At 46.4% G+C, this 13,736-nt stretch overlaps 1 protein-coding gene across 22 annotated transcripts in view; it reads right to left on the bottom strand.

The window, feature by feature from the left end:
• Positions 1-13,736, bottom strand: part of LOC101932594 (metastasis-associated protein MTA1) — a 384,146-nt gene that overhangs the window by 241,271 nt on the left and 129,139 nt on the right. For 19 of the 22 annotated variants that reach the window (XR_010590039.1, XR_010590040.1, XR_010590038.1 and 16 more), the window contains one exon: positions 10,362-10,472. The exons of 2 other annotated variants lie outside the window; for them this stretch is intronic. Coding sequence is in view for 16 of the 20 variants with exons in the window: in XM_065555722.1 (XP_065411794.1) it covers positions 10,362-10,472 (111 nt within the window). In the remaining 4 variants the exon portion in view is untranslated. Of the gene's footprint in view, positions 1-10,361; positions 10,473-13,736 lie in introns of those variants that run through there. One more of the 22 variants, XM_065555726.1, reaches the window with a different exon arrangement.

Raw genomic sequence — 13,736 nt, 5'->3', positions numbered from 1 at the left:
TGGTCAAGAATTGGGTAATGAAAAGAGGGACTCAAATTTAGAAAAAGACATATTTCAAAACAAGGTGCCAACCAGAGCAGACAGCAAGAAAGACTAACAAGATCAATGCCATGTGCTCCTCCCCAAGAGTTCAGTGTGTGGTTCAACAGCACCCCTTGCTGGGAGAAGAGAGGAGAGGCACCACTGCTTAGCAACATGAGAGTTTCTCTAGTCCTCAGAGCTGAGTGCATGACTTCTGCTAAGGCGATGAACTCGGGAGAAGGAGAATAAGGGGTCACCCGCAGTGTGGTGTAAGGTTCTACCCCCAAGGGGACACAGCATCTGCCTTCTGAAAAGACCCAAAATGCTGATTCCCCTCACACAGAAGAACAGAAGGCAAAACCAGTGTTTTGACAGAGGTGGTTGTGGTTCCATGGTGAAGACTGAATTGAATTTTGCATTTAAAATAGGAATTCAGCCTCTTATATATGAAGAGTACTAAGTATTCTCCTAAAAACGTACGGCACCACTTTTTGAGCACAGAATGGGTTTTCTGAGAATTCACAAGCAAACCTATTAGTTTAGGTGTTAAAAAATAATTTAAGATGGGTCTTAAAGGATGCTAAATTTTTTCAGACCATTTTTTTGTTCTGAATGTTATTAATGGAAATAATGCAAATTCAGACTTCCCATGTTAAAACTCACTGAAGTTGTGTGCATTGGCTACATTTGAAGAAGTCTTAACGATTCATGTTTATTTTCTGTCATTCTTCATAAACTTTCTTCAGAGAAGTTCACAAAACTGCCGTCTTTCAAAATGGTTGTCATCTCCTTATGTTCTCAATGGGATTGTGAACCATGAACTAGGATGCCCTCTTCTGGCTTGTCCATCACCAATCATGGTTTCCAATGAGGATGATCTTCCCTGAAGGCTTCACTCCCATTTGGTGACCAATTCAAAAGACAGCCTATTTATCAACAGAGGCACCTGCAGCCCAAATCCCATTGCAGGAAATGGCAGCCATTTTGAAAAAAGGTGGTAGTTCTTGAATTTCTCTGAGGAATGTCATTCAGCAGCCATTGGAGAAACTTTCAGTTATGAAAAACAGCAAAAAAATAACCATTATTCCAAAAAAACCTTCAGACTTGTCCTATGCTCATAAAGCACTGAGTAGAATTTTCTGGAGAAAATGGATTTTGTTTAAATAAATTACAAGCCTTTGAAAATTCCACTCTACATGTAAAGCACAATTTTACACAGAGTTCTCTCTCACTCTATCTGTAAAATGCACAGCTATGGAAGGTCATGCTGCATGTGCTTATCCATTACAAAAATCACATTTTCTTCTTCAACCTTGAAGTAACGCATGCACCACTACACGTGTCTGTGCATGCCAGATAAATGGAGTTCATTATAAGGAAAAACATAGTAAGTTTTTATACAGGCATAAAGAAAAAAAGTTTTACGGACACATATAGCTCATTTAAACTTGGAGGTACGCCAGTCTCACTAGCAACTAAGGCAGTGCTGCTGGTTGAAGAGAAAAATCTGTGTGGTTTTGGACTATAATACATACCTTATGGAAGATATCAGTTGTAACTTTGTTGGTGTTGCAAGGAGAGTTTCTAAGCTTTATTTTTATCCAACAGCCAACTTAATAGAAACAAGCTATTCTGACCTTATGTGCTTCCTCAGACAATTTTTTTTCTTAGACTTAAACTCTAAAGCAAGGACACAAACTAATCAAAACTGACTTCTTTTCCCAATCTAAGAATGTCAGCATTTTCTCCCTAAAAGTTAACTCTTTGCAGCCTATGACCAATGACTTTTGTAGATGCCGAAACAAAACTGAATATTGGACAATTCAGAAAAGAATAGATTTCAAATAAAACGTTTGGGAAAGTGCATTGGTATGGAATGAATGGTTGTCAAAAAGTCTGCCATGCAAAGCTTTATATATGTAGCTTTATTTGCTGAAAACCTTACATGCCAAAGCAACTGCATTGATGCTGAACTGGTTCACCCGTGAGCCAGTTCCATTCTTCTCCCTCAAGACTTTAAGGAGCTAAATCAGGAAAATGCCTACACTCTTAGTTCCCAGTACCTTAACAAGTTGCTCTGCTCACTGAAGTCTCTGGACAACCTGACTTCCTAATTAACTCTCATAGCCCTGCTGAGTGCCTAACTGAGAATACAGAAAAATGCCAGGTTAGGAATATCAATGATAAAATACTTTAGAGTTTAAAAATTAAATACATTAGTAATAAACTGAAAGTTCGTAAGCTTGTGCTTGTCAGAGTCAAGGTTGTGTGTGAAGTGTGTATGGTGAATTTTTACGTCAATGTTGTCATTAACATTGATGATTAATTGTAAGAGTAATGGAAAAGAGGAAGTTGCTTCCCTATAACTGGAAGTTCTTCTAGATGTGTGCTCTCTATTTGTATTCCAAACACAAGTGCGCATGGATGCCATGCGCTAAGTTGCAAGATTTCTGTACCAGTGTCCATCAACTCACACATGCACCACACGTAGCCTTGTGGTGCAGGCAAGGTTATATGAGGCTGCGCGGGACGACACTTCGAGTCATAAACCCAGGGTTGTGAGTTTAATCCTTGAGGGGGCAAAAACTTAGGGATCTGGGGCAAAATCAGTACTTGGTCCTGCTAGTGAAGGCAGGGGGCTGGACTCAATGACCTTTCAAGGTCTCTTCCAGTTCTAGGAGATAGGATATCTCCATTAATTTTGGGGGGAGGGATGGCTCAGTAGTTTGAGCGTTGGCCTGCTAAACCCAGGGTTGTGAGTTCAATCCTTGAGGAGGCCACTTAGCGATCTGGGGCAAAAAATCTGTCTGGGGATTGGTCCTGCTTTGAGCAGGGGGTTGGACTAGATGACCTCTTGAGGTCCCTTCCAACCCTGAGATTCTATGATCCTCTTACTGATGACCACAGCAGAGGGGATGGAGGGTGGGTATTGGAATACAAATAGTGACCACAGATCTCAAAGAACCTCCAGTTACAGGTAAATAACCTCCTCTTTTTCTTCTTCGAGTGATGGGCCCTATATGTATTCCAAGCACGTGCGAGTAGCAAGCAATGATGATCAGTGCGGAGGGGGGTGCGAGGATGCAAGAGGTATCGCAGTCTGGAGGACGGCACAACCCACAGCTGTATCAACCACCACTCCCGTGCTATGGCATAGCGGATGGTGAAAGGTGTGCACAGAATGCCACATTGCCGCCCAGCGGATGTCATGCCAGGATACATCCACCAGGGAGGTGGATGCAGCTGCTTGCACCCACGTTGAGTGTACCATAATCCAGCCAGGCATTCTCAGATGCATGCTGAGATCTACTTTGAGATGTGCTGGGAGGAGAGGGCTTGGCCCCAGGATCTGTCCGCAATGGCCACGAAGAGGTGTGGAGGTAGTCCAGGATGGCAGGGTGGAGATGGTATCAAAGGGAAGGCGATGGTGCTGAGCCCAGGAGGTGAAACTGTGTAGGACGCTCTGGTGGAGGCCTGCCTCCTGTGCATAAGAATGCGTCACACCAGTGTCAAACAGATTTGTCTATGCATGAGCACCATCCAAAAGCCTGGCTATGAGATGAAGGGGACCAGGGTTGGGGTGACAGACACTGCCCCGGTCCTGGGTGTGGAGGTCTGGTAGCAGGCATAGAGCCTTAGGAGATCCAGAAACCAAAACTGACTCTGCCAGAATGGGGCAATTAGGGTAATCGTGGCCTGGGGTCTTGTCAGATACTAGGGGTTACAGTGGATGAGAAGCTGGATACGAGTCAACAGTGTGCCCTTATTGACAAGAAGGCTAACGGCATTTTGGGCAGTATAAGTAGGAGCATTGCCAGCAGATCGAGGGACGTAATCATTACCCTTGATTCGGCATTGGTGAGGCCTCATCTGGAATACTGTGTCCAGTTTTGGGCCCCACACTACAAGGAGGATGTGGAAAAATTGGAAAGAGTCCAGCGGAGGGCAACAAAAATGATTATGGGGCTGGAGCACATGACTTATGAGGAGAGGCTGAGGAAACTGGGATTATTTAGTCTGCAGGAGAGAAGAATGAGAGGGGATTTGATAGCTGCTTTCAACTAACTGAAAGGGGGTTCCAGAGAGGATGGATCTAGACTGTTCTCAGTGGTACCTGATGACAGAACAAGGAGTAATGGTCTCAAGTTGCAGTGGGGGAGGTTTAGGTGGATATTAGGAAAAACTTTTTCACTAGGAGGGTGGTGAAGTACTGGAATGGGTTACCTAGGGTGGTGGTAGAATCTCCTTCCTTAGAGGTTTTTAAGGTCAGTCTTGACAAAGCCCTGGCTGGGATGATTTAGTAGGGGATTGGTCCTGCTTTGAGCAGGGGGTTGGACTAGATAACCTCCTGAGGCCCCTTCCAACCCTGATATTCTATGATCTTCTGTAGGACCTGGGGAAGGAGGGGAATGGGGGTGGAAGGCAGGAGTTTGCTGCAGCAAGGCAGGAGGAGGGCATTGCCTTGGGAGCCAGGCTCCATGGCCCCCAGGGAACAGTAGAGGGGGAATTTGTGGTTGTTGCACATGGCAAAAAAGGTCCCATCGAGGGGTGTCCCTGGCATGGCAGAGGGAGTGGAGAGTGGGGTCATGGAGTTCCCCCTTGTGACTGATGTACCAATGCTGGCTGACCACACTGGTCAGGGAGTTGTGTGTGCACGGGAGGTAGGCCGCATGGAGCATGACATAGTGGTGGATACACCAGTTCCGGAGGCAGATGGATTCTGTACAGAGTGACAGGGATTTGGTGTCCTCTTGCCTGTTGATATAGGCCACTGCCATGGTATTGTCAGAGAGGAGCTGAACATGAGTGGCATGGGTGAGAGGCCGGAACAGACAGGCCAAGCGGACCGGTCAGAGCTCCAGTACATTGATGTGTATGTGGGCCTTGTGCTGCGTCCAAACGCCCTGGGTGGTGTGTGTGCCCAGATGAGAGCCCCAACCGGCGAGGGAGGCGTCCGTGGTCAGGGGGATAATTGTGACAGGGCAGTGAAGAGAGTGTTAATGAGCACCTTGGAAGGGTCGGGCCACCATACAAGCGAAGCCTGAACCAACCATGGGACAAGCAGTGTGCTATCCAGCAGGGCGTTATGGGGCTGGACAACTGACAGGAGCTGCATCTGGCGGCAGTGCATGTGCAAGTGGGCATGCAGTGTTACATAGGTGCAGGCCGTCATGTGCCCAAGGAGGCAGCGGCACACGGTGGTGCAGGGGTTGTGGTGTAGGTCCACCACTACAGCCGTCAGCCCTGCAAAGCAGTCCACCAGCAGAAAGGCACCAGCCGCCAAGGAAATGTGGCAGGCACTGATAAAGTGGATCCTCTGTTTAGGACGAGCGCTGATTTCTTCTCGTTGATACAAATGCCAAGAGTAGTGAAGAGAGAGCAAAGACCATGAATCGCAGCTGAAAGCTTGGCATGGGAGGACACGACAAGAAGACATCATCCAGATATGGGAACATGGACTACCCCAGACACCATAGCTGTCCCGCTATGACCGCAAATACCTTTGTGAATACCCGTTGCGCCGCTGCAATGCTGAAGGGGAGAACTCTGACCTGCTAGCGGTTGACGCCCACACGGAGGCAAAGAAATTTGCAGTAGACTGGGCAGATGTTGATATTTCATGTTGAGATATCATGTTGAGAGCTGCGAACCAGACTCCCTGGAGAAGGGAGGGAAAGATCAAGGCGAGCATCACCATATGGAACTTGGTCTTGCTGATGAAGGTGTTGAGAAGGGGGAGATCGAGGATGGAGCGGAACCCTCCGCCCTTCTTCGGGATAAGAAAGTACAGAAGGTAGAACCCCTTGCCAACAAAGGGATTGAGTACTTGTTCCATCACACCCTTGGCCAGGAAGGTGTGCGCCTCATGTTGTAGGAGGGTGTGATGGGAGGGACCCCCTGTAGGAGTCTGAGGGGCAGGTGCAGCAAGAAGGTGTGAAACTTGAGAGTAACCATGCCACACAAGCTCCAACACCCAACAGTTCGTGGTGATCTTGCCCCAGTTGGGAGCAAAAAGGGCAAGATGGCTCCCAAATGTGACAGAGGAGGCAGAGGATGGTGATGTGGGGGACTTGCAGCTCTTGATGTATGTGTCAAAACTGTGCCTGAGGTGGCTGCCGAGGCAAGGAGGAAGAGGTGGCTGAGGCCACTGGGACTTGTGTACTTTTGTGGGAGAGTCCTGATAGCAGGACTAGGGGTCTGGTATGGCGCATAGAACCGGGGCCAGAAGGATTGTCATTGCTGCCTCTGCTGGGGCATATCTCTCAAGACATTGAAGCGTAGCCCTCAAGTCCTTCAGGGAGTGAATGGACTCATCAGTCCTATACAAGAACAGCTTGTCCTGGTTGAAGGGGAGGTCTTCGACCTCCCATGGGAAGCCGGAGGACTGTAGCCACAACTCCCGGTGCATGACTACCTCTGGTGGTGAGGGAGCAAGAGGACATGTCCGCTGCTTTGACTGAAATCTGGAGGGTCACCTTGGCCATCAGGCCCCTTGTACCAGGGCCTGGAAGTGTTGCCATTTGTCCGGTGACAAGTTATCCAGGAACTCTACTAGCTTGGCACAGTTGGTAAAGTCATACTTCGCCAGCAGAGCCTCGTAGTTACTAATGTGAAACTAAAATGCTACGGAAGAGAATACCTTCTGGCCCAGGAGATCCAGGCATTTGGCTGCCCTGTCTGGAGGGGCAGAGCCATATGCGTGTTGTCTCAAGCATTGTGCCATGTGTATCACCAACGAAGGAGGGGAGGGTGGGAGAAGACAAAGTCAGCCCTTACAGGGGGCAAAGTACCTGATTCTGCCTGTTTGGGCATTGGGGCACAGGAGGCAGGTGTGTACCAGACTGCTTGCTGCCCATTAATGGTAGTCCCGGGTCAGACAGTGCACATGGCCGGAGAGCCTCCTCCATGAGGAACTTACTGAGACGGAGCAGACAAGCTTCAAGTCCACGGCGGGAAGGACCTGCAAATCTCTCAGCAAGGGTGGTGGTGGTGCTCATTGCTCACTGAGAATGAGCGAGGGCAAAGCACAGTTCTTGAACCCCAGAAGATGGGGCATAATCCCCCAGAGAAATGGGTTCGGGAAGAGTCCAGGTCCCAAACGGGAGAGGATGAGACAAACTTAGAGGTGTTTAAGGTCGGGCTTGACAAAGCCCTGGTTGGGATGATTTAGTTGGGATTAGGTCCTGCTTTGAGCAGGAGGTTGGACTAGATGACCTCCTGAGGTCCCTTCCAACCCTGATATTCTATGATTCTATTCTATGAAATACATTAACAGTAACAAACTGTAGAAGATAACAGAAAACTATATGAATTTGGACTTTGACCATGGGGCGGTAAGAAGAAACTAAGGTGGTGTCGTCCCATACAGCCGCATATAACCACGTCTGCACCACGTGCGAGCCTACAGACACTGATACAGAAATCTCACTCGTGTTTGGAATACAAACAGTACTCCTGAGGGCATTCTGTGCCAAAAAATGAAAAATTCTGCAAGTTTTATTTGTCAATAAGTAAATGCAGAGGCTCTAGCATGGCAGTGGGGAGCACAGGCCACTGGCATGCTGAAGGTGGGAGATCACCCTGCAGCTCCACTCCTCCAGGGACACAGACTCAGTGGTGAGACTGCACCCGACCCTGACACAGCACAAGGCCTGGGCCTGCCCCAGGAGCATCCCGGGGCCCCGCTTCTCTGCACCAGGTATGGGACAGGCAGGCACAACCAGGCAGGATCCAAATGTGGAGAGGCTCAGTATGGGGGAATCCAGGTGTGGGGTGAGGGAATTCTGTGTGGGACAATCTGAGTGCAAGCAGCCAGGAGCGGCGCCAGGGTTTTTGCCATCCTAGGCAGCAGCACTCCTCCTCTGAAATTTCGGTGGCGAGGGTCCTTCCGCTCCGTGTCTTCGGGGCACTTTGGCGGTGGGTCCCGAAGCGAGTGAAGGACCCGCCGCCGAATTTCCGCCGAAGACTCGGAGTGGAAGGACCCCCCGCCGCTGAATTTCCGCCAAGGGCGGCAAAATGCCGCCCCCCAAATCCTGCCGCCTTAGGTGACCACCTAGGGTCGCCTAGTGGAAGTGCTGGCCCTGCAGGCAGCTTAGTGGTGGGTCTAGGTGTGCAGGAACTGGCTGCACAAAGGCTCACCGCGGGTGGGGTGTTCCAGGTGCAGGGGCAATGGGACTCTTCAGGGGCTTCCAGGTAAAGGTGGTTGGGGCTCAGCAGAGGGGTCTAGGTGTGGGGGTCCCAGTGGGGAGTTGGTGCTGGGGGAGTGGGGCTTTGTGGGGGTCTAGGTGCAGCTAGTTGGAGGTCAGTGGCATGGGGGTCTGGATGTGGGGGCTCAGGGTGGTGCAGGAGATGGGGCATCAGGGTGGAGGTTTGAGTACAGGGAGCTCAGTGGAGGGTGGTCTGGTGCAGGGGCAGGGGTCCGGAGGCAGGGGCTGAGGTTCAGTGGGGTTCTGGATGTACCTGGTGAGGCTTGGCAGGCGTATCTGGGTATGGGAGGTATGGATGCATGGGGGTTGGGTGGATGGGGAAGCAGCTCACTTTTTCGTGACCCCTCCCCTCACAGCTGAGAAGTGACGGGGGCAGGAAGCAGGGGAGGATGCTGAGCTTCCTGCAGCTTGGGGAAGTTTCTGGGGGTGGGTCTGACACAGCCCCAGATACTCCTTGCAGGGGAAGAGGAAGTCCTGTCCTCTCCTGCCTCCAGCCCAGCTGGGACTAGCAGTTGATCCCAGCTCAGGGTAGGAGCCACTGACTGGCGTGCCCTCAGCCCTGTGGTGATTTACCTCTCTGCCAGCTACTTTGGGTGTCTGAAACAATGTACCTGCTCTGCTAGGGAGTGGTGCATGACTGCTCTTGCAGTTTCCCTTTGCTTCCCTATCAGAAAATCTTTTTTCCGCAGGAAAGCAAAGAAATCTGCGGGGGACATGAATTCTGCCACGTGCTGTGGTGCAGAATTCCCTCAGGAGTAAAAAAAGGAACCATCATTTGAAAAAAAAATGTAAGTTACCTTCAACTGTCATCTTCATATTTTAACAAAGTAATTATTCTTGTGTAGTTTGTCAGAGTTATAACTTGAATATAACTACAAGAACTTCGGGTTGGAATGATAAAATTCTACCTTGATGACTTACAGAACTATTTGGCCGATGAATGTTATATTCAAGAATAAAAATGATGAGACCCTAGACCCAGGTTGTAGAAAAATGATATGGTATTTTAGGAATAGTATGTGATTGTGTAATGAAAGGCTCTCTCACAATACACATACACAAAGGGACAGAATTCAGGTTGCCAATGCATGGATCTGCACAGTGTGCACATTCCTTTTGTCTAAATAACTTATGTAACCTGAGTGAGAATGGCAGAGTATATCACCATGTTTATAGTCTACTCTGCTTTTGAGAGCAAAGTAGTAAAAAAAAAAAAAATCTGCATTATACATCCGGACCCACATGATCTTGTTAGGAAAGCTCCCTAGTAAAGTGACCCATTCATATTTTCTGCTGGTTGAACTGCTTGAAAACAGAATGGGAACTAGACACTGATCTGACACTGTCTGGTTCTCACTCAGATTGGGGCAGTTACAAAGGGTGTCTTTCACTGGAACAGATGCTTCCAGCAGGCTTCAGGAATAGGATTATTCTCACATGCATTATTATCTACTTTGAGACAATGATAAAAAAAGAAGAGCTCTGCGTAAAGGCGAAAGCTCGTCTGTCTCACCAACAGAAGTCAGTCTAATAAAAGGTATTACCTCCCTCATCATGTGTCTCTAAAATAATTTAGATTAGTCAAGACTATAGAGGATTTGAGGAAGTCTTGAAAGACCTAAGAGCTAATATATGGAGATATATATATCTCATAGAACTGGAAGGGACCTTGAAAGGTCATCAAGTCGAACCCCCTGCCTTCACTAGCAGGACCAAGTACTGATTTTGCCCCAGATCTCTAAGTGGTCCCCTCAAGGATTGAACTTACAACCCTGGGTTTAGCAGGACAATGCTCAAACCACTGAGCTACTGTGGGTAGTTGGCTAAAGTGATGGGGAAGACCTGTGGACAATAAAAAACAACCAACCAAGATCTGGGGAAAAATACAGAAATCCTGAGAAAGGCACTGAATCTCCTGGAGCAGCAGTGGAAGACCACAAAGAATGACATTTAAGACTGCAAAAGAGTCAGCATCTTGAAAAAGCAATATGGAATTGGGGAGCTGGGGGAAGACAGTGAAATTCTCTAAACTCTTAGATTTGTAGCTCTTGCATTTATTTGCAATTTTCTAACATTACTAACTCATTCAAGTCGTTTGCTCCATGCACCCCAAAAATTAAAACAGGCTCTTACCAGTGGTCTGTGCTTCAAGTTTATTAAACAAATCTCTCCAGGCTAAGTCTTGGAAGAAGTTGTTGTACCTGTAATCTACAGAGCCTAGATACTTCGCCACTGGATGAGAACCTAAGAGGAGAGAAAAATAAGCCAGTTGCTCCAAATGCTGAACACACTGACAGTATTAGGCTTGGTCTACACTAAACAATTAGGCTGACCCAGCTACGTTGCGTAGGGGTTAGAAAAATCCACCTGAGCGAGGCTTGTAAGACGATCTAAATCCCCATGTAAGCAGCACTCTGCCAATGGAAGAATTCTCCCATCGACCTAGCTACCCACCTCTCGGGGAGGTGGGTTACCTGTGCCAATAGGAGAACCCCTCCTGTCAGCGTATGTAGTGTCTGCTGTGCCACTGTAGCATTTCAAGTGTAGACAAGCCCTTAGTATAGAAAGAATTTAAGTTCAAAACAAAATTATCTAGATGCTCCATTAGGATGTTTTCAATTGCAACAAAGCAATTTAGGTCAAAGTTTTTGGACTCGTGTGTTTAAAGTTAGGATCCTAGACAAAAGTGGCCTGATTTTCAGGAGTGAGGAGTATCTGCAGCTCGCACTGACTTCAACACAGAAGCAGAGCCACACAGGTTTCTCCCCAGTTATGAATTTCCTGGCATTTTAGCTAATGATGCCCATCAGGCAGCCATTGTACAGAAACACTCATTCTTCAGTTGAAGAGAAATAAATAACCATACAGTGGAGATGCAACTTAGATATCTAGAGCCAATCACAATGCAGACAGATCCCCACATGGAGTTGTTCCCTCAATAACCAAGCTGTGGTGATGCAAGTCTCTCTGCTCCAATTGTGTAGTAAAATCCCTGCTGCTCAGATCAAACATTCTTAGTACAAGTATCAAAGGGGTAGCTGTGTTAGTCTGGATCTGTAAAAGAAGCAAAGAGTCCTGTGGCACCTTATAGACTAACAGACGTATAGGAGCATGAGCTTTCGTGGGTGAATACCCACTTCATGCATCCGAAGAAGTGGGTATTCACCCACGAAAGCTCATGCTCCTATATGTCTGTTAGTCTATACGGTGCCACAGGACTCTTTGCTATTCTTAGTACAGGAGCCAAACTGTTTTCCAGCATCAGAGACACTGCTTCAGTTTGACTCCCTTGAGCAGACCTAAACATTCTAAAGTGTAAACGAAAGCAAAAGTAAGAGACTTAAGAAAACAAGGACTGAGATACTGCTGAGGAGAAATACACTTGTAAAATAGTGAGACCCTGTGACTCAGCTCTTCCATTGTAGCTCAACTCCTACTCCCGCTTTAGTCAAAGAGAATTTTGCAAATTACTTTAACAGCAGCATGTGCATCAGATCCTTCCTTCCACTCTGCAGGTTCACCAGGGCTCTTGTCCTCAAAAGAGCTGTGATATACAGTCTGTGTTTGCATTCAGAGAAGACACCCTCTTCTCTAAATTCTGTTCTAACTCATATCACATCTGTTCCGAAACAGGAAGGGTACAATTTAATTCAACCCAGAAAAACCTCAGGTTTTTTCCTCTTAGGGGAAAAAAAGAAAGCAATGGGAAAAAAATCAAGGTTTTATTAATGAGACATGAGAAACGTAACAGAGTTGGCAAAGAAAAGCTTGCAGTTCTACCAGAGCACCCACACACTTGCTAAATGTGTCCCAAGACAACTAACTAGGTAGGCCTACTGCTCTTATCAGTCATTAAATACACACTTATCAGCGTATTTGCTTTTTTAGCTTTACTGAAAAGCTTTACAAAGCTTTACTACATTCAGATTTGCATGGTCAGAGAAAGGGTTGACTGACACAGAGCTGGCTGAGAAGGTGGTCAAGGCATTTAAAAACTACATTCTGGAGTTAGCAATTCTGATTCCTGAGGTGTCGGAAAGCTTCCACCATTTTGAGATGGGCTTTCACGGCTTCCTCCAACACCACATTAGTGATCGAAATCTGGATACTCAATTTTAAATGCTAGAGGAGGACAGAACTCAGGATTATGCCTTCCCATCAGCCACATTCTAGCCTATGCTGTTCTGTACTCAATCAATATTTTCTGTATTTGGGATTAGTCATGTTGGTTAAGTAATGGAAAGGTTCCATAGCGTCTCCAAATCTCTTGATTTTATCCTTGTGTGTTTCCAATTCTTTAAATAGCTACCCACATTTCCATTGGGACAGGGACATTTATGTCATGAGCCTATAATCTGTCAAAGTTCCCCCAAATTCACCTCCAATTGTAATGCCGCTCTGTAGTATCCCTTGTTGTGTAAAAAGCATACCATGTTTCCAATCAAAATCCTCCTTGTACCAGTGCAAGTTTCAACACATCTGTATTGTTGAATGCAAACAGACAAGAACTTCCCTAGTTCCACTGCATTTCTTCAGAAGCTGGGACATTAAACCTTTCTTGGACAACCAAACAGAAGGCTGCCGGTGGTTGCAAAAGAATTTCTCAACATGTCACGCACAATAAGCTTGAAGACTGTGCTACATGCTACTTCTTTCTCGATGAGTTTTAAATAGTGTTTTGAATACCCATGCACCAGGAATTAGGGGCAGAGGATGAATTCCTTTGAGTTTGTAAAGCAAATAGCACAAGGTGGATGTTATGGAAACCAGTAATAAAAATGAATGCTTCTGAGAAGTTCTCTCCTTTGTTGTTCTGAAAAAATGGTGGTCTTCTTGTCATAGTTTTCTCTGCATTCCTGGAGAGTATCTTCAGTCATTTGGACACAATATGGTTGTTTCAGTCCTAGAATCAATGGCATTGTGCAGGAATGCATTTTTCCTATGTGGACATTCACAGCCACAATAGGACAATTTCTAACCTTCAACCAACCATCTTGCGTTAATATCAATGTGATTTTTTTAATCTCTTCTTTTTTCCTTCATTTTTTTACATGCAGCATCTAGCAGTGAACCTGTGAGCGTAAGTCTCTCTGAAGGAGACTATTCACTACAAAATAATTCAATTATTGATTTCAACTGTTCATTCTGTTCTACATCAAAGACAATGTTACCAGCTTAATCGAGGTTGTAACTTTCTATGAGGATCAAGTCTTTGTCTTTCAGTTGTTTTTATGGCATAACCAATGCTTGATCTTAGGCATTTTTTGGCTCCTGAATGAAGTTGATGCTGAAGAGCTGATGGAAAGTTGGGAACAGGTGCTTAAACAGAGTTGGTTGGGTGTTTTTCGATTAAATGTCTTTTGTTGGAAAAAACTGCTTCATCAGAACAAACTGTTCACAGGAAAAGGTCTGTTTCAACAGATTTCCCACATCAAAAACATTTTGAATTTCTCAAAACATCCCGTTTCGTCATTTTCAAAAACTTAAAATGTTCCAAGACTTTTCACT

This window comes from Chrysemys picta, chromosome 8 (assembly GCF_011386835.1).
Source record: "Chrysemys picta bellii isolate R12L10 chromosome 8, ASM1138683v2, whole genome shotgun sequence".
Classification (NCBI taxonomy): domain Eukaryota; kingdom Metazoa; phylum Chordata; order Testudines; family Emydidae; genus Chrysemys; species Chrysemys picta.
The sequence above is the reverse complement of the archived record's forward strand: the minus strand, read 5'-3'. Positions and strand labels throughout refer to the sequence as shown.